This window comes from Taudactylus pleione, unplaced genomic scaffold (genome assembly GCF_031769625.1).
Source record: "Taudactylus pleione unplaced genomic scaffold, aTauple2 ptg000244l, whole genome shotgun sequence".
NCBI lineage: Eukaryota > Metazoa > Chordata > Amphibia > Anura > Myobatrachidae > Taudactylus > Taudactylus pleione.
Window position 1 is genome coordinate 3,188,737 of NW_028284646.1, and position 27,798 is coordinate 3,216,534.

Sequence of the window (27,798 nt, forward strand, 5' to 3'; positions counted from 1 at the left end):
ACCGCTCCATAACCCACATCCGGCCATGGGAGCAGGTAAGAGGCTTCCTACATGGTGGGAAGCAGGGTCTTCATTGGCAAACACCACCGGTAGAGGGTGGGCATTTGCCTGCGGTCACTGGCACAGCAGGTACACAGTCCTGTCTGTGTTACCACTAGACCACCAGGGACGCAGCTGCGATGGGGACATAAATTTAAATACAGGTCCCTATGGTTAGCCAGTCGGGGATGTAGCCTTTCCCTGTTTCTCCACCAACCACACCCTTGGCTGGTTCCTGTCCTGGGCTCCCCGCCATAGGCTCCTCTCTCTCCTTCCACTACCAAACGCTGAGCAGCCATGTTGCCTCACTAAACTGCCTGCCTGCACCTCACTCTCGTGGTGCCAGGTGTTTTCTGATCCCCTTCCTCACCTATTGGGGCTGGTTGCTGGGAATATTGTGCCTGTTATTTCTTTGTTTCTTAAATATGAGCACTTGAACTTGGTGTGTATGTAATGTTTCTAGTTAGTTTACACTAGTTTATACTTGTATGTTAATCTAGTGTCCTACAAACAGGCTGATGAAACTATATTCTCAAAGAAAAATAACAGACAGGCTGTTTTTTTTTCTTATTGCTTTTAGTATAGGGATTGTCCACATTACTGTCTACAGATTGTCAGCAGTTAGGATATTGTACTTCTCTGTGCCTGCTTATTTGTTTATTGCTAGTCACTAAGCTGTACTTGGAGCATACAGTAATTGTGTATTACGAAAGACTGCTTATTTCTTTGTGGTCTCTTAAGTTCAGCGCTCTAGCGTGGGTGTCCTCCCTGTCGCTTGCCATGTGGGAATTGGCTCCCGGAGCCCCCTGTCCTCATTGGTAGCCTCCAGGGACAGCAATTGACCTCTTCTCAGCCTACTCCTGTAGACCAACAGCCGGCCCTCTCCGAGCCTGCTTGAGTTCAGGGTTTGTCTCAGTTGGTCCAAGGATTGGTGCAGGTCAGCGAGTCCAAGAAGGCGCTGGAAGCCCTCCTCTTTTCAGGGGAAGTTCTCTTTGGTCCTGAATAGGATAAAATCATTGCCGCTGTAGCGGCTTTTAAAACAGCTTTCCTTCCCCCAGCAGCTCCAAAGGCCAAAGTTTTTCCTTTCGATCCTTTTTCCCACAGGGAAAAGCCAGAGGCCTTTCCTCTTCCAGAGCTCAGGGCTCTTCCTCCAAAAGTTTAAAGTCCAGAAGCCGTCAGAACTGGTCAGGTCGCTGCCAGCCTCCTAAGCCAGCTGACAAACCAGCAGCATGATGGGGGGCGGACCCCACCTGAGACCTCCCATGGTGGTGGACGCCATCTTTGCTTCGCCAACGTATGGTTGTAAACCACATCGGGCGCCTGGGTAAGAGGCATCATATCCCGAGGGTACTCCTTAACATTTCAGAACCGCCCTCAGGTCCATTTTTTTTCCCCTGGCTTTCCAATCGATGTCGGCAAGGTGACCGACCTCTTATCTTCCGTCAGGGCCCTTTTGGCCTCTGAGGTGATAGTTCCGGTACCTCCTACTCAAAGGGGGACAGGTTTTTAATCAAATCTGTTCCTCGTTCAAAAACCAGACTGCTCTTTCCGCCCCATCCTCAACCTGAAGACACTCAGCCTGTTACTCAGGGTCCCCAGGTTCAGAATGGAGTCTCTTCGTTCCATCATATAAGCCATGGAGGCAGCCGATTACATGGCCTCCAAGGATATACAGGATACTTACTTGCATGTGCCTATCAGGGATGATCATCAATGATTTCTGTGGTTCGCTATACAGAAGGACCACTTCCAGTTTTGGGCCTTGCCTTTTAGACTGTTTTTACGGCACCTCGGGTATTCACAAAGGTTATAGCTGTTGTGGCGGCCAACCTTTGTCGCCGTGGAATCAGAATTCTTGCGTACCTGGACAACCTTCTCCTATTGGCTTGGTCTCCGGATACCCTTTGGGAACACCTGCAAATCACCATAGATGTCTTAGAGGCACATGGATGGCTGATCAATTGGCGCAAGTCCAGCCTGACTCCGTCGCAGGAAATGCTCCATCTGTGCACCCTCCTGAATACCAGAGCGCAGAGGGTCTTCCTTCCCGGGGACAAGCTGATGTCCCTTCAGTCACTCATCAAACTATTTCTGCACCAGCGCAGATTCTCGATTTCACTTCTGCATGCAAGTTTTGGGAAAGATGGTTTCCACCTTCGATATGGTGGAATATGCGCAGTTCCATTGCAGGCCACTGCAACTGGAACTTCTACAGTGGTGGAAACGCACTCCCCTCCATCTCAAATCCCAAACAATAGTACTGTCTAGAGAGCTCCGCCACTCCCTGGCGTGGTGGCTCAACTCATTGTGTCTCAACAAGGGTCGTCCGTTTGTGATCCAGGATTTGGTTCTTCAAACCACGGACGCCAGCCTTCGAGGCTGGGGAGCATCATTGGAAGTCACACCTTAGCCTCTACAGAGATGCTGTGAAGTGGTCTGGAGGCTTAGCCATGTTTTTGCAAATATATGCAACAGAGATCTCTGAATTATCTACCACCATGTAGGTGTTCAGATCTTATTGCTGATATCATTCCCAGTGCTGGGGAATACCCTTTGCTGTAACTTACTAACCATGGGGGGGAGGAATTCAATTCAACGCGAATTGAATAGCGCTGGGAGGGAGCTCCCGGAGCTATTCAGTTCAGTGCTCTGTTATGTCAGAGAATGCCAGTTCTCGCGACTTGACAAGGGTGTTAAAGCGCGAGAAACGGCATTCTCTGGCAAAAGTGCCGGGCGCGCGGCTGTTAGCACCACACTAAGCCGTAAAACAGCTGTACGCTCGGCACTTTTGTCGGATTTCTCCTGTGCTAGAAGAAATCCTTTGCCCACGCAAACAGCGCTTGTATTGAATAGCTTCGGGAGCTCACTGCCGCGGCTATTCATCATCGCACTGAATTGAATTCCCCTCTTGTAATTTGTGGATGTGCATTGTGTATAGTTTTGCCCAAATGTGCCTAATTGTACGCCTAGTCGGTGTTGCACAGGCTTCAGAATGGTCTTTAAAGAGGGGTCATTGTCAGTTTTTTGTTTATATGAATAGAAAATGTCCCTCTGCGCAGCACCACATAGTAAATTAAAGCAGAAATGTTTATTTCTACTTCAGGGTCCATAGGGTATCCACAGGATACCTTGGGGTATAGGTGTGACGTCAGTCGCAGGGCACCAAAGAGTTAAGCTTTCAGCCTCCCAGGATGCACTAGGTCCCCCTCCTATACCCCGCCCCCGGGCCAAGGCACCTCAGTTTAGTTTGGTGCCCGGCCGGAGTCGGGTGCACCTGTTGGAGTGGGGGCTAGAAGAGCCCCTGAAGCTTATTCTTCATGCAGCTGTGGCTGCACATCTGGATGTACAGCATGGACAGTCAGTCCTGACGTCCATGCTGTCTTCCCTACACCCCGCCGGTACCAGAACGCCGGTACTGATCCGGGGATGCTGGTGGGCGTCTGGGGTCACAGCTAGCGGTGACCCCAGATGCTCCGGACCATGGCCGGATTCAAGGGGGACAGAGGTAAGCAGCGGGGTCCCGCGGTGGGTCCCCGCTGATCACATGGTCCTAAGTCCCCAGGCAGGGGGCTCCCTGGGGACTGGCTGCAGCGTGGAGCCAGGCGACCAACCTGCGCTTCCACTACCCCCTGGGACAGCGGACCGCAGCAGAGCGGTAGCGCTGCGGCGTCCCAGGGGTTAAATGCATGCCAGGGGAGCGCGCCTTCCCTGTCTCACAGCCGGCGCCTCCCCCGCTGCACACAGCCCTCTCTGCATGCTGCCGACTGGTCCTGTGGCAGCGCTCCTCCCCCAGGCCAGCCTCCTCTCTGCTCCTCGGCGGCCATCTTCTCCAGAACGCATGGTGAACGCTGCTGGAAGCGCTGGACGGAAGCATCGTGGTCTGGGTCCCCCCGCATACCTCTCCTCCGCTGTGGTCAGGTCTGTGTATGCAGCGCTGTGTCCTACCAGGCCCTGTGTCTGTGTAGTTGAGTGATCAGCGCTGTTAGTGCAGGAATTGTTATTTTTCTGCATTGTATGTGACTGTGCTAGCGCTGCTGCCTGTAATCTTTTCTTCTCTAAACTGTCAGCTTTATTACTGTCCCTGTTCTTTCTGCTAAAGCCCTTGCGGTGCGGTGCTGCAGGGTGGTCTCTCGCCTATTTAATACTTAATTGGTGAGAGAGGTCACATACGTGGTGCCATCATGTCTGAAAGTGATTTTCCCCTCCGGCTACAGTGTACCACGTGCAAAGTACCGTTAGCGGAGGGGGAGGGTAGCGCGGAGGGCCTTTGCCGGCAGTGTTTGTCCATGGCGCGGCCTATTACGGTTACAGCACCGGTACAGGAGCCGCCCTGGGCTTGTTTCGCTCAGGCGTTAACAGCTTTAGTGGGCCAGTTAGCTCCGCAGCCCGCGTTTACTCCGATGGGTTTGTCCCAGCAGTCTGTGGTGTCGTCACCCATGCAGGGGTTCCCACGACAATTGGTGGTACCCCACAGTCTCCCTATTTCCCCGCTCCCGGGTTCTCAGGAGCCAGCGTGGGTTAACTCCCTGACGAGTTCTGTACAGCACTTGTCGGATGTGTTGCAAGGGGAGTCTGTGATGCGGTCTCATAAAAGGCCGGTGGCGTCTCTGTCCGCTCCTTATGAGGATGACGAAGGGACGTCTGATGATGGGGAGATTCTAGATCCTTACGATCAGGAACCTCTCCATACTAAGGACGCTGATGCTAAGTCCAAAGTATATATTCCTGGACTTATTCGGGCGGTCCGCACAGCCTTGGTGATTGAGGACGAAGTTCCCCCAGCGGCTAAATCTAAGTATGCCTTTTTCAAAGATGTGAAGGGCGATGCCACAGTCTTTCCTCTTTCGGGTCAGTTGGTGGACCATTTAGAGGAGGCGTGGAAACAACCTGGCAAAAGATACCAGCCGCAGAGACGCCTGGCGGTGGCTTATCCGTTCGCGGATAATTATTTTGCGAAGTGGGAATCCCCTCCACAGGTGGATTCTCACGTGACCCGTCTTGTCCGTAGTGCCACATTGCCGATGCCATCCATGTCCTCCCTTAAGGATGCTACGGACCGCAAGGTAGAAATCTGCCTGAAGTCCGCCTATTCCCTTGCAGGGGGGGCAGCACGGCCGGCTATGGCCATTTGCTGGGTTGCCAGAGCGATGGAGCGCTGGGCGGATTCATTAGAGGCTTCTTTTGAATCCGACTGTCCGGCCGATCAGGCGGAGTTGATTGGCAATCTCCGTGATTCGGCCACCTACATCAACGAGGCGGCTCTAGACATTAGTACTCTGGTGTCTAGAATTTCTTCAGCAGCGGTAGCTGCTCGTCGCACCTTGTGGCTGCGATCCTGGAAGGCGGACGCAGATTCCAAGAAAGGTCTGGAAGCGTTGCCGTTTACCGGAGAAGTTCTCTTCGGTCCGGATCTGGATAAGATTGTGGCCACGCTGGCGGCAGCCAAATCTGCCTGTCTCCCGTCGGCCGCTGCTCCTTCTGGTTCGGGGCAATCGTCCTTTCGGTCATCTAGGGCCCAGGGCAGGCCCAAACCACAGTCGTTTCCTCGACAGGCTGGCCCTAAGAAATCGGTCAAGCCCCGGAAGCAGGCATGGAGTACCAGACGTCCGGCCCCCAAGCCAGATGGCAAGCCTGCGGCCTGACGGTCCGGGCCTCCCTTTGGGGGATCCCAGGGTGGGAGGCCGCCTGCTACAGTTCGCCCAGTGTTGGTCGACCACTACGACAGACACTTGGGTTCTGGAGGTGGTTTCCCACGGATACGCCCTCTCCTTCCGGCACAGACCCCCGGCTCGCTTCTTCACCACGGGTCTCCCATCAGACCGGAACAAGGCTACGGAGCTGCGGAAGGTATTGCACACTATGCTCCAGGCTGGAGTTATAGTGGCGGTTCCATTCTCCCAGAGGGGCCAGGGTTTCTATTCAAATCTATTTTTGGTACAGAAACCCAATGGGTCATATCGTCCGATTCTCAACCTCAAAGCACTCAACAAGTCTTTGCGGGTCCCGAAGTTTCGGATGGAGACCCTACGGTCCATCATTCTGGCGCTGGAACCTGGGGACTACTTGGTGTCATTGGACATACAGGACGCTTACCTGCATGTCCCTATTCTTTGGCGCCATCAACAGTTCCTCAGGTTTGCAATCAGCAGCGACCACTTCCAGTTTCGGGCGTTACCTTTTGGCCTGGCAACAGCACCACGTGTTTTCACCAAGGTGATGGCGGTCATGGCGGCTTCTCTGCGGCTGCAGGGAGTCCGCATGTTGCCGTATTTGGACGACCTGTTATTGGTGGCAGGATCTCCAGAGCTCCTGTTACGCCACTTGGACCTGACCATTGCACTGCTGCAACGGCACGGCTGGCTAATCAACTGGCAGAAGTCCACTCTAATCCCGTCTCGGAGGATTCTGCATCTTGGAGCCTTATTGGACTCGGGACAGCAAAGGATCTTCGTGACGGAGGACAAGATCTCTGCTTTACAGTCAAGGGTGCGCAGTTGTCTGCACAGCCGCCGGGTGTCCTTACACTCGGCGATGAGGTTACTGGGCTCCATGGTGTCGGTGTTCGACATGGTGGAATACGCCCAGTTTCACTCCAGACCTCTGCAGCACCTGATCCTGTCCAAGTGGAACGGGCTGACTCAGTCTCTGAAGTCCCAGACGATTGTGCTCACCCAGGAGGTTCGCCTGTCCCTTACGTGGTGGTTACAGACGACCCACCTCAACAAGGGACGTCCGTTCTGGGTTCCAAATTGGGTCCTGTTGACAACGGACGCCAGTCTTCGGGGCTGGGGAGCAGTTTCGGGTCCACACTTGTTCCAGGGCAGGTGGACGCCGACAGAAGCGGAGCTTCCAATAAATATCTTGGAACTCCGTGCGGTCTTCAATGCTCTCCAGCAGGCACAGCGGTTTCTCCAGGGTCGCCCGGTGCAGGTCCAGTCGGACAACGCTACCACCGTGGCCTACATAAACAGGCAAGGAGGAACTCGCAGTCGGGCGGCTCTCGTAGAGGTCTCTCGGATCCTGGTTTGGGCGGAGCGCAATCTTCCGGCCATATCAGCGGTCTTCATCCCGGGAGTGCTCAATTGGGAGGCGGACTTTCTAAGTCGCCAGGACGTTCATCCGGGGGAATGGTCCCTGCACCCGGACGTTTTTCAACTACTGGTGGACAGGTGGGGTCTTCCAGAAATCGACCTCATGGCGTCCCGGCACAACAACAAGTTGCCGGTGTACGGGTCTCGCACAAGAGACGAAGGGGCGTCTCTGGTGGATGCTCTGTCCGTCCGGTGGACGTTCCGGTTCGCATACCTGTTCCCTCCGGTCTCCCTTCTTCCACGGGTAATCCGGAAATTCAAACAGGAAGGAGGGACGCTCCTGTTGATAGCTCCCGCGTGGCCCAGACGGCACTGGTTCTCAGACCTTCAGGGTCTGTCCGTGGACATTCCTCTGCGGTTGCCGCTACGACCGGACCTTCTGTCTCAGGGTCCTTGCCTTCACCCGGACCTGACTCGGCTGTCTTTGACGGCGTGGCTGTTGAGACGGCCATGCTGAGGTCCCGGGGGTTTTCCAGCTCTGTGGTGCGTACCATGTTACGAGCTCGGAAACCGTCTTCCGCGAGGATATACCATCGCGTGTGGCATACGTTCTTCCAGTGGTGTCGACCGAGAGGTTATGCACCGCGGGAGTTTCGTCTGTCTCGGATTCTCGCCTTCCTGCAAGCGGGACTAGATCATGGGCTTCGCCTTGCTTCTTTGAAGGTACAGGTTTCGGCCCTATCTGTCTGGTTTCACCGTAGGATTGCTACAATCCCGGATGTGCGCACCTTTATGCAGGGTGTTCTCCGCATTCAGCCGCCCTTTGTTCCACCTGTGGCGCCTTGGGATTTGGCTGTGGTCCTGAGGGCTCTCCAAGGACCGCCGTTTGAACCACTGGGCTCAGTGGATCTTAAATGGCTAACAGCTAAGACTGTTTTCCTTCTGGCCATTGCTTCGGCCAGACGTGTTTCTGAGTTAGGGGCTCTTTCTTGTAGACCCCCTTTCTTGGTTTTTTATGGGAACAGGGCAGTGCTCCGCACTCGGCCCGAGTTTCTTCCCAAAGTTATTTCCCAGTTTCATATTAACGAGGAAATAGTTGTTCCGGCCTTTAACTCACCGGGTCTTTCCGTGGGTGAGGCCTCTTTGGATGTTGTGCGGGCCTTAAGGACTTATGTTGACCGCACTTCTTCGTTTAGGAAGTCGGACGCTTTGTTTGTCCTCTTTGGCTTCCGTAAAAAGGGTTGGCCTGCTTCAAAGCAAACTTTGGCAGCCTGGATCCGTATGGCTATTTCTGAAGCTTATCTTCATGAAGGCCTACCGGTCCCTCCTTCTCTGAAGGCTCATTCCACTAGGTCTGTGGGTCCTTCGTGGGCAGCTCGACGTGGTGCCTCGGCAGTTCAGATCTGCAAGGCTGCTACGTGGTCTTCTGTCCATACCTTCGTGAGGTATTACAGGTTTGACACCTTCGCCTCTCAGGATGCTTCCTTCGGGCGGCGGATTCTCCTTTCTGCACAGGAGCGTCCCCACCCTTAAAGGATACTGCTTTGGGACATCCCCAAGGTATCCTGTGGATACCCTATGGACCCTGAAGTAGAAAATATGAGATATGGTAAGAACTTACCCTTGTTATCTCTATTTCTACGAAGTCCATAGGGTTCCACAGGACTCCCGCCCTGTCGCACCTGTGCTGCAGATGGGCTTTGCTCTGGTCACCGGTTTTCCGTCTCCCTCTGGTGAGAATGTGATTCTTGTATGTGTCCAGATCTTTGTTCTCTCTCTTCCTTCTCCTCCTCCGGCCTATGGCTTGGTAACTAACTGAGGTGCCTTGGCCCGGGGGCGGGGTATAGGAGGGGGACCTAGTGCATCCTGGGAGGCTGAAAGCTTAACTCTTTGGTGCCCTGCGACTGACGTCACACCTATACCCCAAGGTATCCTGTGGAACCCTATGGACTTCGTAGAAATAGAGATAACAAGGGTAAGTTCTTACCATATCTCATATTTTTTAATACAGTCACATATAATTATGAAGAAAAACAATTCCAATATTAGCCCTTTCTGCTAAATGTTAGGTGTGCTGTACAATACTCACTGGAAGTTTTTATAATTTACGTGTACCAGTTTTTGTTTTTTTCTGAAAGTACTAACTTACTATTGCTCACATAACATGATACACCCATTGATAGCACATTGTGGCTGTATTCACAGGTACAGGGCACCAGAGGTTCTACTTAGGTCTACCAGCTATAACTCTCCCATTGATATTTGGGCTGTTGGCTGTATAATGGCTGAAATTTACACTCTGAGGCCTCTGTTCCCAGGCTCCAGTGAGATAGACACCATCTTCAAGATATGCCAAGTTCTAGGAACTCCAAAGAAGGTATGAGATGATCCAGCTTTCACACTGTTCCAGGTCTGTCTTATGATCTTCACCTGAAACAAAACTGTTACATATTTATATATAAAGACAATCTGTACTGCTCCGTTACTGACTATTCCTTGCAGTTGTGTTAAGTAAGAATTTTGGAGTATTTCTCCTTCATTGTAACAAACCACAGTTACTTACTTTCCCAGAGCATTGGGAAGGCTCCCTAAATTCCATGTAGTCCCACAGACTCCCAGGAGAATAGCTACTCCTCCCGCATCCTGCCCACTTCTCTTTTGAATGAACCGGAAGGAAGGCGTGATTACGTGAGTCTCAGAATTGTCATCTTGGCCTTGCACCCTCTTTGGGGGCCTAATGACGAAAAGTGACCAGCCTCTCAGTGATCTACTGCATGTTCCCTTTAGGCATTCCCATGAAGGGGAGAAATTCAAAGATGGAAACACACATCCTGCAGCTCTTCCATAATGGATTAAAGATTGCTGATTGAAGGCACAACATTTAAATAGCTTGAACTTTTATTGTCTCTATCTCTTTTTAAAGCCACCAATTTACACAGCGTTTTAGTTTACAGGAGAGACTGCACTGTCCATTAGAGCACAGGTTCTCAAACTCTGTCCTCAGGACCCAAACAGTGCATGTTTTGCAGGTCTCCTCACATAATTACTAGTGAAATAGTTAGCTGCACCGGTAGATCTTTTAAAATGTGTCAGTGAGTAATGAATACACCTGTGCACCTGCTGGGTGACCTGCAAAAAGTGAACTGTGTGGGGTCCTGAGGACCGAGTTTGAGAACCACTGCATTAGAGGTACAAAATAGGCTGCGCTAGTAGATACCGTAATAACAATTACTAGATTGACGATACGCTGCCAGTGATGTCCAAAGTCAACTTGCTACAATATGAAAATGTCTGTACCAGCAAGCCGGCTCACACCCTACTGGGTGTAATTCTTCCTCCTCCATACATGATTGAAATAGGTGTGTATGTTACTAGCCTTTTAGACAGACTAGGCACTGACCAATGTGGTATAATCAACAGAATACATCATGTAACTTAGCCATGATCTCACAGAAAGACAAAGGGGTATATTTACTAAAGATCGGTTTTGCTTTTTTTTTTGGCGTTTTTATGTTGGTTTTGCAATCCGCTCATTTACTAAAGGCCAAGCCAACGAGAAACCAATTCTGATCGACTTTAGAACACCGGCTCACTATCTATTTTTAGTTACAAAAATAGAAACCCCAGAATTTGAACATGCTGCAAAGCCGATGGTAAACCCGCCCAAATAATAGACCTGCCCCTGGCAGGCGTGTTTATGCGAAACACTGCACAGATCACTATGATCTGTGCAGGCTTTGTTTAACTATTGTTAAAAAGGTGTCAAATTAAAAAAAGAAAAAAAGGCATGACCCCCCCTAAAATTATTATCCAGGCCTCGGCCTCTGAGCCTGGGTTGGTATTGTAGAATAGGGGCAACCTAAAACACTCCATTGCCCCTAGGGTGTCCACTCTATTTTACAATAATTAGCTGTAGGCTGAACCAGCTGGGGAAGCTAACGCTATGGCAGCTGGACACAGTGTGGGGTCATCCTGCCATAATGGTTATCAGCCCCAAACTGGTCAGTCCAGGGCTGTAATCCATAGGAAAGTGCCCACTCCCCCAAAGGGAAAAAAAATGATAAGCGGTCCCAATTCCCCAAGGACAACCAGCCTAGGTCTGAAAGCTCAGGGCTCTTTTCCGCACCCCTGGGGCATTTCATAACGTAGATGGGAGGAGAGCGCATGGACATGGCTCTCCTCTCCTGGCACTCAATGACCGCTAGTGGGGCAGTGAACTGCTGTCCTTGTGTCCTAGTCTGTATAAATAGTCTTTCTGGTTGCGGTTTCAACTTTGTAAAAGCACTTGTGATTACTAGAGACTTTCTCTGGATTTATGAGTCCTTAAATAGGAAGGACCCAATAAAATATATAAATGCCAAAGTGGAGGAATACAAATTGCTAAGTAAAATTAGAAACATAATTTGTGACATGAATTCATTTTGTGGCTCCATCTAACAAAAGAATCATGATTGCTTTATTGGAAGCATTTTATTCTACCAAGTTGTTGTGCTTTTTCTTCTGTTTTGAAACACACAAGAATAAAATTTAAATAAAAACCTCTACAGAAAAAAAATATATATTTTATTAGGCCATAATTTGGACGTGGTAGCTGGCAGACAAGCCGGTTTATTGCCCCAGCAGAATTCTTTAGATTTCAAAAAGGTGATATCGCACTGTGCCAACAAAATATTGTCTAGTAAATGCTTAGCCTGGGATTACGCCATCTGCATGTCAAAAGAAGGTGACAGAAAATAAATATGGAGGGCATAAGAAGTGTGTAATTCACGGTACTGAGAGGACAACTTTTTATGCCTTGTGATATAATCTATGATGTGACCGCATTGTGGCTTTGGAATCTCTTCATCTTTTTACATGAGGACATGTAAGTGTATGAAAAGATGATTCTCTTTTGGTCTCCTGTGATGTCCACAAAAGATGTTATCCTGCTTCTACGTAAAGGATAGCAGGATGAATTACTTTGATAATTCGACAAGCTGAAATTGGTGCAGAAAAACCTGTTCCTTGCAATATCAAGGCATATTCCACCAAAACTTTGTGTGTGGTGCAATGCAGCGCGGTACTTTGGCTGAGCAGCTGTGTCGGCAGCTCAAACTGATTTTGAGTAGATTTAAAGTGTTAGAACCCTTGATGATCCTCTGTACCTTATGGTACCAATGTCTCCAATATGAAATCCTTTCCTCCATATCCATTGAACTAAGAAAAAGCCAAACCTGCTCAGATTTGTTGAGTATGTTTTTTTCTTTTTCTTTTTTTTTTTTTATTAAGTTGCTTTGTTTTTCTTTGTGAAAGTTCAGATAATTACTTTCCTAATGGTTTGATAACGTTGTATTATCTGTGTAACAAACATATAGAATACTGCCTGTTGGCTTGTTGTTCTCCTAATTCAATTTCTGTTTTGCAGACTGACTGGCCTGAAGGCTACCAGCTTGCTAGTGCAATGAATTTTCGCTGGCCTCAGTGTGTACCAAACAACCTAAAAACATTAATCCCCAATGCATGCTCTGATGGTATCCAGATAATGCGAGATATGCTACAGTGGGACCCTAAAAAGAGACCAACGGCAAGTAAGGTGAGCACGTTCCCCTTTAGCAGAGGTAATAGACATACTGTAGGTTTAGCTTGCTTTGGATGCCCATTTAACTTGCTAGTCCCTTTTTGTATTGCATCTCTTTGACAATGTTCCTTGATGGCATACAAATCACACCCACATATTCACTTCATAAAGGCACCTGGGTGCACGACAGTCATTCATCGCATCGCCCCATCTGATGTTCTGTATGGCAGATGGGAGGATGCAATGAACGATGCAGTGCTGTTACATGCAGCATGTAATGAAACATTGCGCCGTCGTACACCGGAACGTACAGTGTGTACAGCATGTGCGATGTATCCTTACATCACACAGACGCTGGGTTACACCATCGTATGGTGTGTACCCAGCTTTAATTTGGCTACACATCTAAAGTTTGTCGTTTGCTCACATACATTGCCAGGAAAGATAATCAGATGTTTGCTCCCAAACGCTGGAAACTTTGCAAAAACTGTTGTACAGAGAAGTAGGTAAACTCAAACTGATTTAACTAACTTGTCTGAATAACCAATTTAGGGCGGTATGCAATGAATTTCGCACTCGCGATAAAGTTTTGCATGCCGGACCTTTCGCCTACATCGCTTTTTTTAGCCGTGGAAACTTATTGTGTGCGTCCCCACTATTCGCCCTATTCAATTCCAAAAGACGTGAAAACGGTGATACGCGAAGTCAGAACAGGCGGAAAGTGGTGTCAGAATCGGGGAAATCAGCTTGAACCCCCCCAAATATATGTAGAAATATTGGGGATCAATGTAGTAGTGCCCAAATTTCCCTACTAAAACTGTTTGGGATACTTTAGCTTGTGCAATTGCCTCTAATTAGCATCTTTGCAGAAGTGGTGAAGAATGGCATAAAGCAGTTTTTTGAGTTGAAAATAAGTAGTCCTGTAAAATTTGGGTACCTGAAAATGGGTATAAGCATCTTTTAATGTCTCTAAAGTGAAGTTTGTTTGTTTTTTTTAAAAAAGTGAAAATCCTCCCTCATAAAAGCACCTGTAATCCCAAGAACACTTGGCCCCTTCTTAGAGCACCCCAAGAACCTTATTTCACTAGTTTGCAAAGTTGTCCCTCCACTTTGTGCTTTTTTTGCCCCCAAATTCTAAGTACTTTTCGGGGAGGGCGGGGGGGGGAGGGGTGTGTTAATTTTTTTTTTTTTTATCATGATTTTTTGGATGCAGTTGTCCTTTGGGGGACTGTCCCAAGGGTTCTGATGCTTTCCCCACCTTTGCACCCCAAAATAAAAATGTTGCACTTCTTTTCTCCTGCTATTCAGAGGTGAATCTTTTTCGCCTATTACATTGCAGTGACTTTCCACGTACACGAAAAGCGGATGGAATTGAATACGGAGATAAGTTTCCGACAGGCGAAAATTCGCAATCTGCAATACTTTTTCGCGGATCTCCGCTTTTCGCGTCTAATTGAATACGGGCTTTTGTCTGTTTTCCGGCATTTGGGAACAATTGGTCGGTTGTTGTTTGCATGTAGAAGTGGACTAGTGGACTAGTGGAGATGATTTGTTGCTATGAGCAACTTCTCCACTGGTCCACTTGTCCATTATTTTCACTGCTTGTTACATCAACCTCCTTAATCTGAGGACTGGATTTGGGAAACACTGATCTAAACTAATGCCTTTGTAGAAGATATCCCTATATCAAGTGTGAGTGTCTGTCTGTCTGTTATTACTTTGAAGAGTAATCTATATAGAGGAATATCTGACCCAAAACCTGATCCTATTTTGCTCCAGTCTTCCATAAATAGAATATATTTAGTACATGACCAGTATAGCTATGAACTCTTCCAGATCATTTGACAAATTGTGGGGCCCATGGCTTGCACTACATAGCTGCGATACGTGGGAGTCACTTGTACTATGGGCCTGATTCAGACCCGCTCGTGAGCGCTATGTGCTCCGTCGTGCTCATGCGCGAGACCCGGATAGCGACGGGCAAACCGTCGCTCCGGGTCTCGTACCAAAGGGGTCGATGTTGAGTGACAGCACGCCCCCTTTGGTGGGCGGGCTGGGGGAGTGGCTGCCCAAACGGTGAGGCTGCCCCTCTGTGAGAGCCGAAATCTCTCTGGGGCTTGCGGCAACGAGACCCTACCACAAGGGTCTCGTCGCAAGCCCATTGGTCGCGATGGTCTTGACCATCGCGACCATCTTCCTGGCCGCTCGCTGTAGCTGTGGGTGGTCACAAGAAGGCCGGCTCTGAATCAGGGCCCATGTATGAGTGATTCTGGCCACATATTATGTTTAATCTGCTACTTTATACCAATTCTTTTGCTTCAAAAAATACAAATCGCTGATACTGCTGTGGGATATCCCTGCATTACCTCCGGGCTTCCACCACATCCAATTCCCATGGTATTACCGAGGTCTCGCCTTCTTTGCGGATATTTCCCCCCGTCGATGCTTTGCCTCTTTTGGAGACATTGAGGGGAAATATCTAATTTCTACCATAGGGTTCTTTCAATTCCTCCTGATACGTCACCTGTTCCATACCTCATCTAGCCATCATGGCTGCTCTCATCTTACTGCATTGTAGTCCTTTTGCTGGCTCAGATTCCCTTACAAGGCACAAAGATCTTCTCTTGTTGACTGATCACTCACCTGAAAAGACCCCCATGAGCTGGCCTGGGAGAAGGGCTTGGGGGGGAGACCCTCGAGCCCGAGATTTGGTTCCTTATACGCTCAAATGTAGTCACGTGTTCCTGCTGTGTACGTATTTGTGAAAGATCTGCTAATATATTCTGCTGATGGTATCAGGTCTCCAGTCGACTTAAGAGACTAGAGTCGCCACTATGCAGACAGGAGGGTACCCTGCTTCACAATATTTGGAAATGTCCAAAAGTAATACTGCTTTGGATGAAAGCTCATCATCTTATCTCCTGTATAATCCAGGTTCATGTTCCTCACAACCCTTCTTATTCTATCTTGCCCCGGTCCCTCCCAGCCATTCTCAAGCATACTCAGTGTCCGATTTGGCAAATTTTTAAATGCAACCCATAAGATTTCCTCTGTTTGGAAGTAACCTCCTCCCGCCGCCTTTGGCTCCGCTGTTAAGACGTATGGTTTGTTTATTTGATGGAATATATCTCCTGTATATTTTCTAACTCCTCACACAAATTTTCTGCAATCTAGACCCCTGACTGGATCATCACAGAGCTTCCTCTCTGTTTTCTCATGGACTCTGGTTGGGTCTAATTCAGGGCTCATTGGCCGGAGACTGGGCCCCTCAATCTTTTGAAGTTTGTGTTACATTATGTGCTAGTTGTTACTTGCACGTTTTGTCTTCTACGCTGCTTTCTTTCCTCCCCGTTTTCCTTTCTCCTCATCACATACTCGTGAAAATTTAAGCACAATACTTCGTATACTATTAGCTACTTAGTACGCTATTCACGAATTACGATGCAAAATTCAGGAAAAATTACATAATCTAGGTAAAAGGGTAAAAGACAGAGGTCCTATATGGTAGAAAAAATTGCATGGCATGGCTAAGTCGCAAAGTCTGCAGTGCGCAGAACTGGGCTATTTAGTGCGATTTGTGGATGTATGTTGACACATCTGTAGCCCTGTTACAGCCATTACAGCCCCATGCCTTCATGCAGTTTGGGTACATTTTACATGCACTTGGAAAGCCAATGGCAAGGGAGTTACATTACTTAACCTAATTTAAATTTGAGGGCTTTCAATCAGGAAACTTGCAGGTGGTTTCAACCAATGAATCCCCATTACATACCTCCCTAATATGACACCATTCCAGGAGGGACGAAATGCTCTGCTCTTGGACTTCCTTCTTAAGGTGCTCACACACATACCGACTTGCTCCCAATCAGCCGATGTACACAATTTCCCCTGAACTCTCCCCAGGCAGTCGTGGTCACGATTTGGAGTTAAAAATGTCCAATCTGACTTAAGATCTATCTTGCAGCCAGTGCATTGTATCCCAGATTGGCTTATCTGCCCTACAGCACGGCAGATCTGAAGATGCGAGGTACGACGAGCGGGGACGAGCATCGGCATCGTGATCAAGAGTAGAAACTCACGATTTGGCCATTTTTTACATGATCTGTCGTCACTATTTGTCGAAATCGGCCAAATTGGATGAAAAGTCGGTATGTGTGTGGGCACCTATATTTTATGGTTGCGGTCACCTGTGTTCAAACCCTTTTCTTATCAATTGATTAGTTCAACACAGGTGACGGCAATCATAAATTAAGATGGAAGTCCAGAAACAGAGCATTTTGTCCCTCCTGGAATGGGTCATGTTGGGAGGAAGCCATTATTTTATGTTATGAATTTACTGCAGCTTTATTTTCAAATCGCATATCTTACATGTACATGGCATCAGCTGTTTCAACCAGTGAAATGAGCATGTTGCTGTGTCCGGGAAACAGAACAGGGCTGTGCCATGTTGCTGGCATTATACTTTCATCTTGGTGCATGTTTTCATTTAATTTAAATCTGCTGTTGCATGGGTGTGTTAGAATGCTGCAGGATTCCACTTTGAAAGCTATGGCTTCATTAAGTTTCCACTGTGACCCCTAGCAAAGTGACACCTAAGTGTTTTCACGTCACACAGGTTGGGAGTGTGTTGTAACATTGTTGCATAGCCTAATTTATTCATGTTCGCATACATCTTTAATATACAGTCTGGATTATTTATTTTTAGGCTCTGAGGCACCCCTATTTTCATGTGGGTCAGGCTCTTGGAACACCTCAAAGAATTCAAGAATTAACCAAACCCCAGAAAGACTTTCAGGAAAAGCAAATTCCATTACATATCAAACCTGTGCCACCTCCTCAGCCGCCACCAAAATGTCATGCTCGCTTTTCATCCCGAGCTCTGCAGCACAGCCAGTCAGATGGACATCCATTCAAGCTGAGCACATCTGTGACTGATTCTGCTGATGTCTCGCAGGGGAAAGGTTCTATAAACCAGCAACTTCTGCCTGAATTAAGCAACCGAGCCTATCCCTCCGTAAGTGGCATATTCTGTTTCTAGCGTATAAGCAAGCATAACTTTTAGCCAGGCGGCTGATGGTAGTATTGTACCACTTACTCCTTTGTTGTCGGTATAGTGAGATGCTTTTATCATAGTCCTAAGGTGCGCTTGGCTAGGGACAAGGCACATTATTATATTAAGGGCCTGATTCAACTTGGATCACAAGATTGCACACGCACGCACACGGCCACTGCAAACTTATGCAAATTAATGCGGTCGCAATGCTGCCGCATCACAAGATGCAGACGCCCAGCACTTCATAAAGCCGGCCCCTTCCCTTTACTCACATCCGCAATAGTTAACAAGACAGCGAAAACTTCGGTAACATCGAGAACCATCGGACTCATACGCACAGTTGTGGTTGACCTGACCTCACTCACATACTGCTAAGCTTCCTGCAGGCAGTGAGAGCTCAGGTTGCGTATGCCGTCACAGGGGCTTAATTATGCTCGACCCTGTAACTGCGTAGAAACGCACTGGCACGCCTACGTTTCACTGACCATCCCCCTGTCACAACCCCAAACAGTCACTTCCTGTCAATCACTGAACGATGAGACTGCGTGCTCACTGCAACCGCTTCCCGATCGCAGCGGGTTATACACGCACTGCGGTGCTTACACAGACATTGTCTGACTGCGTGACATGATCACTGTCATGGTGTGAGATGGGGGAGTGTGACATGATCACTGTCATGGTGTGAGGTGGGGGAGTGTGACATGATCACTGTCATGGTGTGAGGTGGGGGAGTGTTACATGATCACTGTCATGGTTTGAGATGGGGGAGTGTGACATGATCACTGTCATGGTGTGAGGTGGGGGAGTGTGACATGATCACTGTCATGGTGTGACATGATCACTGTCATGGCGTGAGATGGGGGAGTGTGACATGATCACTGTCATGGCGTGAGATGGGGGAGTGTGACGTGATCACTGTCATGGCGTGAGATGGGGGAGTGTGACGTGATCACTGTCATGGCGTGAGATGGGGGAGTGTGACATGATCACTGTCATGGCGTGAGATGGGGGAGTGTGACATGATCACTGTCATGGTGTGACATGATCACTGTCATGGCGTGAGATGGGGGAGTGTGACATGATCACTGTCATGGCGTGAGATGGGGGAGTGTGACGTGATCACTGTCATGGCGTGAGATGGGGGAGTGTGACGTGATCACTGTCATGGCGTGAGATGGGGGAGTGTGACATGATCACTGTCATGGCGTGAGATGGGGGAGTGTGACATGATCACTGTCATGGTGTGAGATGGGGGAGTGTGACGTGATCACTGTCATGGCGTGAGATGGGGGAGTGTGACATGATCACTGTCATGGTGTGAGATGGGGGAGTGTGACATGATCACTGTCATGGCGTGAGGTGGGGGAGTGTGACATGATCACTGTCATGGTGTGACATGATCACTGTCATGGCGTGAGATGGGGAAGTGTGACATGATCACTGTCATGGCGTGAGATGGGGGAGTGTGACATTATCACTGTCATGGTGTGAGATGGGGGAGTGTGACATGATCGCTGTCATGGCGTGAGATGGGGGAGTGTGACATGATCACTGTCATGGTGTGAGATGGGGGAGTGTGACATGATCACTGTCATGGCGTGAGGTGGGGGAGTGTGACATGATCACTGTCATGGTGTGACATGATCACTGTCATGGCGTGAGATGGGGGAGTGTGACATGATCACTGTCATGGTGTGAGATGGGGGAGTGTGACATGATCACTGTCATGGTGTGAGATGGGGGAGTGTAACGTGATCACTGTCATGGCGTGAGATGGGGGAGTGTGACATGATCACTGTCATGGCGTGAGGTGGGGGAGTGTGACGTGATCACTGTCATGGTGTGAGATGGGGAGTGTGACATGATCACTGTCATGGTGTGAGGTGGGGGAGTGTGACATGATCACTGTCATGGTGTGAATGGGGGGAAATGGCAAGCAGAAGTCACAGGCTGCAAATGGGAAGAATCCTCAAAAGCAGAGAGTAATGCTTTGAGGCATGTATAAATTGTATTCTTTGTTATTAATCAAACTCCCATTTTATTCTGCAATTGCTCATGTTGTAATACTAGGGGACTGTGAGAGACGCTCTGGGTCATCCTTTCTGCAAGGAAACAATGTGGGCAGTCATCTTCAAGAAACTACTCCACACACTCTCAGCAAGTGACAGCGTAGTCTTTCTGTATTTTATTTCTGAGACTTATCTCACCAACGCTGCTTATTATGGCCAATGAGCTTTATTGTGAAGAAGCCATAGTGATTCATAATGTGCCTACGACCCTGTAAAAAGGCTAGATCTACTTCGCTCACAGTGTTAGAAGAATATTTTAAATAAGTTTGATGAAGAAAAACTGCTGTAAAAAAAAAAACCCTTTCCAAAACACTGTTTCTCTTCCCACTCCCCCAAATAGAATGGCCATAAATGAAGACTATACGTACTGAAATATTGTATTATATGAATACCGTATGAAAAGAAAAGCCTGTATCTCCCAAAATACCCTATACTGTCCTGCAGAGCCTGGTTAGAAAAATATGGGGATTTGGAAGAGGAAGTAGTTAACACTTTAGTTACATGGCCAGCGTCCAGAAAGAGACACTATATCCCAGGGTCCCTCGCCAGTGGATTCAGAGAAGTACACCAGTATAAAAACACGTGATCTGCGCACAGCTATTTAGTTGCCCTTTTTCCAAAATGTTAAGGCTGATAGAAATAAACTAGAGAATCTGCTGCTAGAAATGTGGTCAACTCATAGCCAAAATATTAGGGACTAATAATTAAAAAAAAAAAAAAAAAAAGTTTGTTTACATTTTCAGAAAGCTGCATCTGATTTAGACAATACTAATCTCAACACAAAGAACAGGCGACGATGGGGATATGTTACCAGAACACTGAAAGGAACCGATGAATGGGATGACCTGCAGGATCTTGATATTCGCTCTTCAATTAATAGAACTGAAATGAAGAACGAAAAGCGCAGACCAAGTGATGATGCTCTTTGTAGGTAAATAGTTGTTTTTTTTTGTTTATGCCTCTTTTTTTTACATATATACAGTAGATGTAGGTATTTTATTAGTGTGTGTGTCTGCTTTGTAGCTCCTGCTCTAAAAGGCAAGGAATGATGTATGGATAGGGTTTTCTTGCATTTATTACTATGTATCTGATTTACTTTTTATTTATATTTATTACATTACTTTGGTTATGTTGTTGCAGTTTTGAGAGCATTTTGGATTTGAAGAAGGAGGACCACATTGGTACAGCTGCACCTGTGCATACTTCTTTCTCTCGGCAAGACACCGCAACATCCAGGAGAACAGCTAAGCAACATTATTTGAAGCACGCCAGGTATTTGCCTGGTCAGTACAACAATTGCTTTCTTTTGTAATTGTTTCCAGTTAGTATGGTGTTTGTTGAAATAAAATATATTCAAGAGAATAAGTCATAAGCTCCTCTAGAGGGCTATTTACGCTTACATCTATTTGAATCTCTACTGCATTGCAACCTTAGACAGATCTCTTCAGCCCATAATGACTGACCCCACTATTATTTATTTATATAGCACCAACATATTCCATTGCTCTTTAAAATTGGTAATAAAACAAGACTGGGTAATAACCGACAGACACAGGTAAGAGGGCCCTGCTTGCTAGCTTGCAACCTATTATGCTATGTTTATTCATGTGACAGATTCATACTAGCAAACTAACATCACTTTTATGTCTTGTTTACTTAGGAATCTCCATTAAGAACAGTGCTGTAAATAACCCACGGAAAGATGCAAATAATGCTTATGCCCAGTGGCCGAATATTAGTCAGCCAATGAAAGCTCTTGGTGTAACAGCAGGTAATTCCTGGTTTTATATTAGCTATTACAATGTTGCCTTCTATAGCTGTGTAAATATTTCCTCACGTTTTGGGCAGAACAATGGCGTAAAATTAAAGCTGTGAGTTTCAAACAGATTTAACCATTGGTATTACACACTAGGGGGCACCTTATGTAAACTAGTCTGTAGGTTTGCAAACAATGACTCATTCCTATGCTAATTCTTTGGTCATAATAGCAGAGTTTTATTTATCTTTCAGGGGAAGCTGGAGATAGCAGCTCAGTTACTGGTTACATTCCTGCTTTCCTAAAACAAGAAATGAGTTCTGTTGGACAGAGGACCCGTTTAGCACCACTTACAGAGCCATCACCCAGTAAGTTTATAACAAACAACATTAAGTGGAGTCTGCTATATTCTTTTACAGACAAACCTGTTTCTTATGCTCCAGTTTCAGAGAGTAGCAGCTGCCTTGGAAATGTAAAGTCCGCAGCGCCTCTGACACCAAGTGTATACCCTGCTGCTGCAGAGAGGAGCAGCTATCGGGGACATATAAACATATTGGAGCCTCGGCCCCCATAGTTTGCCCCAGAACATCGATAAAATATTAATACATCAGAAAATCTTTTTATTTTGTCGATATCGGTATCGTAATGAGGCTTGCTAGACTGGATCATTTTGATTATGGTGATCCCATACCTGTTAAGAATATCAATACAGGACCTCCAATTACGGATCGCCAATTATCCTAAATAGTTAAAAAAATTACTGTTAATGCACAGTAAAAATTGCTATTTTTATAGTATACTGTGTTTAAAATAAATAAAATGTCTAATAAAATATTGTTGGATAAGTTTTAAATAGTTGTTCCTGACCTAATTTAATCATAAAAAAAAAATTACAATTTTGGAGCGTTTTTTGGAAAAAAATTTAGTCAGTTAACACAAATTTACCTTGAAGGTTTCCTATGGATAGAAGCCAAAGAAGAGAAAACACCTCAAGGCATTAGAAAATGGTTACCTCTAATAGAACAAAGAAATATAAAATTTAGGAACATATTAAAAAAAAAAAAAAATTAATCCCAGCTGCTGTATATATGGTAACCAACCTAATGGAAAGACAAAGAAACCACAGCGCTGGAATCATGAACTATAAACTGTGATTGTATCAATTTAAACACTATTATTTGTTAAACATGCACATGATACTAAAAACCAACATATAAAAATGAGACAAACGATTTTAGTGTAGAAATATATAGACAATGATCAAAGAAACAACTTAAGTATCATATCAGCCAGAGGATATCCCAAGCTGTTTTGTGAGAAGCATAAGCCAGTATCCCAAATAATTATATGAGGGATCCTTAAAGCAAGAGTCACTCGTGGCAAACTGGTGTGATGTTCCCGTATAGAGATCCATAACTGCCAGCACAGGCGCCTTTTAATACGATTCACACAAAGGATTGTTCAGTGAGCTGCCGCTAGATTTATCCATAGAGGGCTGAGGTTCTATGCATTCAGGCAGTTGTCTGTGCACGACCAGGTCTCAGCCTGTTCATTTCTCATGACATTAATCTCTGAAGAGGAGCGGTTACTTCTGGTCATATTTATTTATACTGGAGTATCAGAGTTTACCATGAGTGACTCCTGCTGATGTGTTACATTATATTGTGTTTTTAATAATTTTTATTTTTCTACAATAACAATGTTTGTCTGATGTCACTGATTTATTTGTTTGATATGTTTTTTAGTGTTATGTGCATATTTAATTAAGTCTTATTTAAAATGATAACATCACAGTTTATAGTTCTTACTGGTTTTGACTAGTGATTTTAAGTATACCTGCCAACTGTCCCTATTTTGTTGGGGCAGTCATTAATCACAGAGATGGGTAGAACTTTGCTCAAAAATGTATGTTTCTTCAGGGTCCATAGGGCTCCACAGGGAGATAGTTTGTTGTAGGTGGTACTTGGAGGACCGGACACCAACAGCAAAGCTTTTTTCTATCCCAGGATGCTCCGGTGCTTCCCTCTATACCCTGCACACAACCTGAAGGCAACTCAGTTTTGTTGGTGTCCGGCATGCGCTGGATCGCCATTAGATCAGTGGGGCAAGCTTTATATTATGATTTATTTTTATGATTTATTTTTCACTATAGAGCAAGCAGAGCTAGACAGTCCTCTGGGCGTCTGCACTGCAGCTCCATCACCTCTCCGCGGCGCCGCGACTCCAGCCATCGGCTATGTACTCTCGACGGGGCTCTAGGGGGACCTAGCTAGCAGGGCTCCTCAGACTGCAGCTTGGGACTCAAGGGGACAGGTAAGGCGGTGACCTGCATCTATGCGCAGTCTTACCTCCGGTCTCAGGAGACAGGCCGGAGGCACTGATGTGAACACCGGTTCATCCGTGACTCTACTAGACCAACAGGGCATAACCTATAGTGCCGCAGGGACATCTATGGCCAGGGACCCGGTGGTTGATGTCCGCATAATGCAGAAGGTCTCTCCCTATGGCCCTTCCCCCAGCACAGGGCGCCATTCCACTGCAGTCTTGCTGCCCCTGAGCTGCTCCTCCCTCGCCCTCCGCCCCCTCAGAGACTCACGGCAGCCATTTTCTCAACAGTCTCAGGTCTCCGGGAACGCTGGGTCCGGTCTCCCTGTATACCTCTCCCAGGAGCCAGGTTATACAGCGCTATGTCCTACCAGCCACTGCGGTCTTTGTAGTTGAATTTAGTGCCCAATGCAGTTAACTTGTATGCTCTGCATTGAATGTGACTTGTGCTAGCGCTGCTAACTGTTAATTTTTCTTAACTGTCAGTTTATACCTTTCCCTTTCTTTTATTATAACTCTGGAATACTGAGGTATAGCGGGTTCACTGTACCTCACATCTACCTGTATTTGTGAGGGCTATCACATACTGTATATCTGTGATGCGTACAACACTGTGTCATATTGTACATATATCAGGGTTGCTCACTGCACTGTGCCAGATTGTGTGCTATATTATCCTTGCAGCTATGTCTAGCAAAGGCAAGAATAACAAGCAGCCTGCTGATCCCACTTTGGCTTTAGAGGATCTCATTCAAGATGGTCTATGTGCATCTTGTTACACGGCACCTGGCCCATCAACCCCGGCATCCTCTCCTCAGGACCCCGCCCCGGGCTACTTTTTCACAGGTGTTGGCAAAAATTGCGCACCACCTAGCGGTACCTGTGGTAGCTCCCCCTATGAGATGGCCACAGCAAATCCTTTGCCTCCCCCATAGGTAGACGTAGTTTCTACCTCAGTGCAGAGTCTGGCGGCTACCTCTACAGCCTCTCAACAAATGTTGCAAAAGGAGAGACCCTTACCTAGTAAACCTACTAAGCGTGCTGTGTTATCTTCCCTGTCCACCCAGCTATCAGATTCTGAGTTATCATCTGGGGAGGCAGAAGACGCAGACCTCTCTCACTCTGACTCCCCCTCGGGAGAGGAGCCCCCCTCTAAATTGAATATACCTGCAGTTGTGAGAGCTGTAAAATCTATTCTTCAAATAGAAGAGGTAGAACCCACTCCTAAGGCAAAAGAGAGACTCTTTAACCACTTAACTGACTAATTATTTTTCCAAAAACCGCTCAGAAATTCTTGTTTTTTTTCATGATTGAATTAGGTCAAGAACATCTTTTTTAAAACTTACCTAAAACTGTATTTTTATTTATTTATTTTTTTAACACTGTATACCATAAAAATAGCCATTTTTATGGTATACTGTAATGGTAGCTATTGACAGGTGTACCATCAATGGCCCTCATTCAGAGCCGTTCGCTATTTGCGGTCGTTCGTTCAAAAACAAGGGGTGGCTATTCAAATGATCCGTTCGCACATTGCAGTCTGTTCACACCTCTAAGTCTGAACAAGCGAGCAAAACATACGCTCGTTTATTTGATAAAAACGCCCCCTGGCCGCTCGCACCATACGTCATATCCGCTATTTATTAGATTAATCGAGTACATCGTACAGCGTATGAACTGCTCGCTATTCTTGTGGTTGGTTTTTTCAACCGCTATTTTGCGAACAGTTCTGAGTTAAAAAAAAACAAGTGCCGTGGTCAATGACGCTGCTGTATTAATTATGCACTCCCTTAAAACGCCCGTTTTGACCTTTAAGCACGCCTGCGTTCGAATTCCACTCCCCCGTTTTCAAGCACCTTCCCCTGTTACCACCCACATATGCCTCATTCTGTCACTCAAAATAGCAGGCACTCGCTATATAGCGTACAAACGATTTTCGGCGGCACTGACTGGTTCGCGCATGCGTACTAAAAACCATACGCATGCGCAGATGTGCGAACATCGCTCGGAACGAGCGTACTGCCGCTAGCGAGCGGCTCTGAATGAGGACCAATATTCAATGGGGAAACAATCGATAAAAAATATTCATTGATCATTTGAGACTGCAGCCACCGATGTTACCTTAACATCGGTTGGGGCTGCCATCAATATGCAGCATCGGTGCCCGCCAGCAGGGCAAAACCACTGGGTTTTTTAGACCATCCCTTTGTGTGTGTGTGTGTGTGTGTGTGTGTGTGTGTGTGTGTGTGTGTGTGTGTGTGTGTATATATATATATATATATATATATATATATATATATATTATTCATTCGAGAGACTGTATATATAATATTTATACACTCGATGTGTGTATGTATATGTGTGTCCTATCCTGACCGGAAGGAATGAGAAGAAGGTGGGGTAACCCCCGGCCAGGAGGGAGGTAGCTCAGCTGCCTAACAGAGCACCTGAACGGGGGAGGTGAGGCCGGGTGCTGCCGGGTGGTCACAGCAGCCGTGGCCGGCTTCCATGAGCCGTGGCTGCTGCATTCTGTGGAGGTGACGGCAGCCCGACTTGCAGCCGCGTGGAGAGGGGGATTTTGGCGGCCGGAGTCTCCTCACAGCAGTAGCCGCGACTAGCTTCCAGTGAGGTATCGGCTGCCATGTAGCTGCGCCGCGGGGGGTGATGCCAGAGCATCCTGTTCACTGCTGCACAGTGATCGGGACTCAGCTGCAACCGCGGCAACAGAAGCCGTGGCTGCTGCTAGCATGGATGTCAACCACGCTAGAAAGGGGGTGATGCCGTGTGCCAATCACAGCATGGGATTGGTTATTATTCTACCCTTTTCTTGGTTCAGAAGCCCAACCTTAGGTCTCTGAACAAGTTTATCAGGGTGCCCAGGTTTCGTATGGAAACGCTACGCTCTATTGTCCTGGCTTTGGAGCCTGGGGACTTTATTGTGTCTCTGGACATTCAGGACGCTTACCTACATGTACCTATAGCGCCCTCTCATCAGCAGTATCTCCGATTTGTTGTCCTACAGCAACATTACCAATTTCAAACACTGCCTTTGGGGCTTTCTGCAGCTCCATGGGTCTTTACCTAGATCATGGCAGTTATGGCGGCCTATCTTCGTCATCAGGGGATCAGACTGCTCCCATATTTGGACCATCTCTTGCTCTTAGCAAGCTCCCCAGAGATTCTTAACTACCAGCTACAAGTAACAATTGCCTTTCTACAAACACACGGTTGACTGATCAACTGGAAAAAGTCTTCCATGACCCCTTCTCAAAGAATGGTACATCTGGGAGCCTTCCTGGACTCTGGGGCTCAGAGAATCTTCTTGACAGCAGACAAAATCTCTGCACTACAGCACCGAGTGCGCAGCTTACTCTAGAGTGTCAATTCACTCTGCAATGCAGACCTTGGGATCCAGGGTGTCCACCTTCCACATGGTGGAGTTCGCTCAGTTCCACTCCAGGCCTCTACAACACCTGATCCTCTCCAGGTGGAATGGGCTGCCCCGTCTGCTCAGATCCCAGATGATGGGCCTCTCTCCGTAGGTTTGTCTGTCCCTCTCCTGGTGGCTACAGACGTCCCACTTAAACAAGGGTCGCCCCTTTTGGATCCCGAACTGGGCACTCCTCACAATGGACGCAAGCCTCCACAGGTGGCGCACAGTGACCAGCCAGCACTCCTTCCAGGGCCGCTGGACACCAGCCGAGACGCTCTTACCAAGCTACTAAAATCTATGACCCTCAGGTTTTTAGGATTTCTAGAAGCCTTTCCTTTCTTCAAGCTGGATTGGATCTTGGACGCTACCTAGCCTCTGTGAAAGTGCACGTCTCTACTCTGTCTATCTGGTTGCAGTGCAGAATTGCTTCGGATGTTCGCACCTTCCTGCAAGGTGTTCTCCGTATACAACCTCCCTTTGTCCCTCCTGTGGCTCCGTGGGATATGTCAGTGGTTCTCCACTCAGGAACTTCCAT

The 27,798-nt window shown here is 47.3% G+C and overlaps 1 protein-coding gene across 3 annotated transcripts in view; it reads left to right on the forward strand.

Annotated features, from left to right (window-relative positions):
- Positions 1-27,798, forward strand: part of CILK1 (ciliogenesis associated kinase 1) — a 71,577-nt gene that overhangs the window by 38,187 nt on the left and 5,592 nt on the right. For 2 of the 3 annotated variants that reach the window (XM_088479681.1, XM_088479680.1), the window contains exons 7-13: positions 9,276-9,447; positions 12,475-12,642; positions 17,333-17,641; positions 20,493-20,680; positions 20,890-21,032; positions 21,410-21,520; positions 21,760-21,873. In XM_088479681.1, coding sequence (XP_088335807.1) covers positions 9,276-9,447; positions 12,475-12,642; positions 17,333-17,641; positions 20,493-20,680; positions 20,890-21,032; positions 21,410-21,520; positions 21,760-21,873 — 1,205 coding nt within the window. Of the gene's footprint in view, positions 1-9,275; positions 9,448-12,474; positions 12,643-17,332; positions 17,642-20,492; positions 20,681-20,889; positions 21,033-21,235; positions 21,305-21,409; positions 21,521-21,759; positions 21,874-27,798 lie in introns of those variants that run through there. The other variant, XM_088479682.1, reaches the window with a different exon arrangement.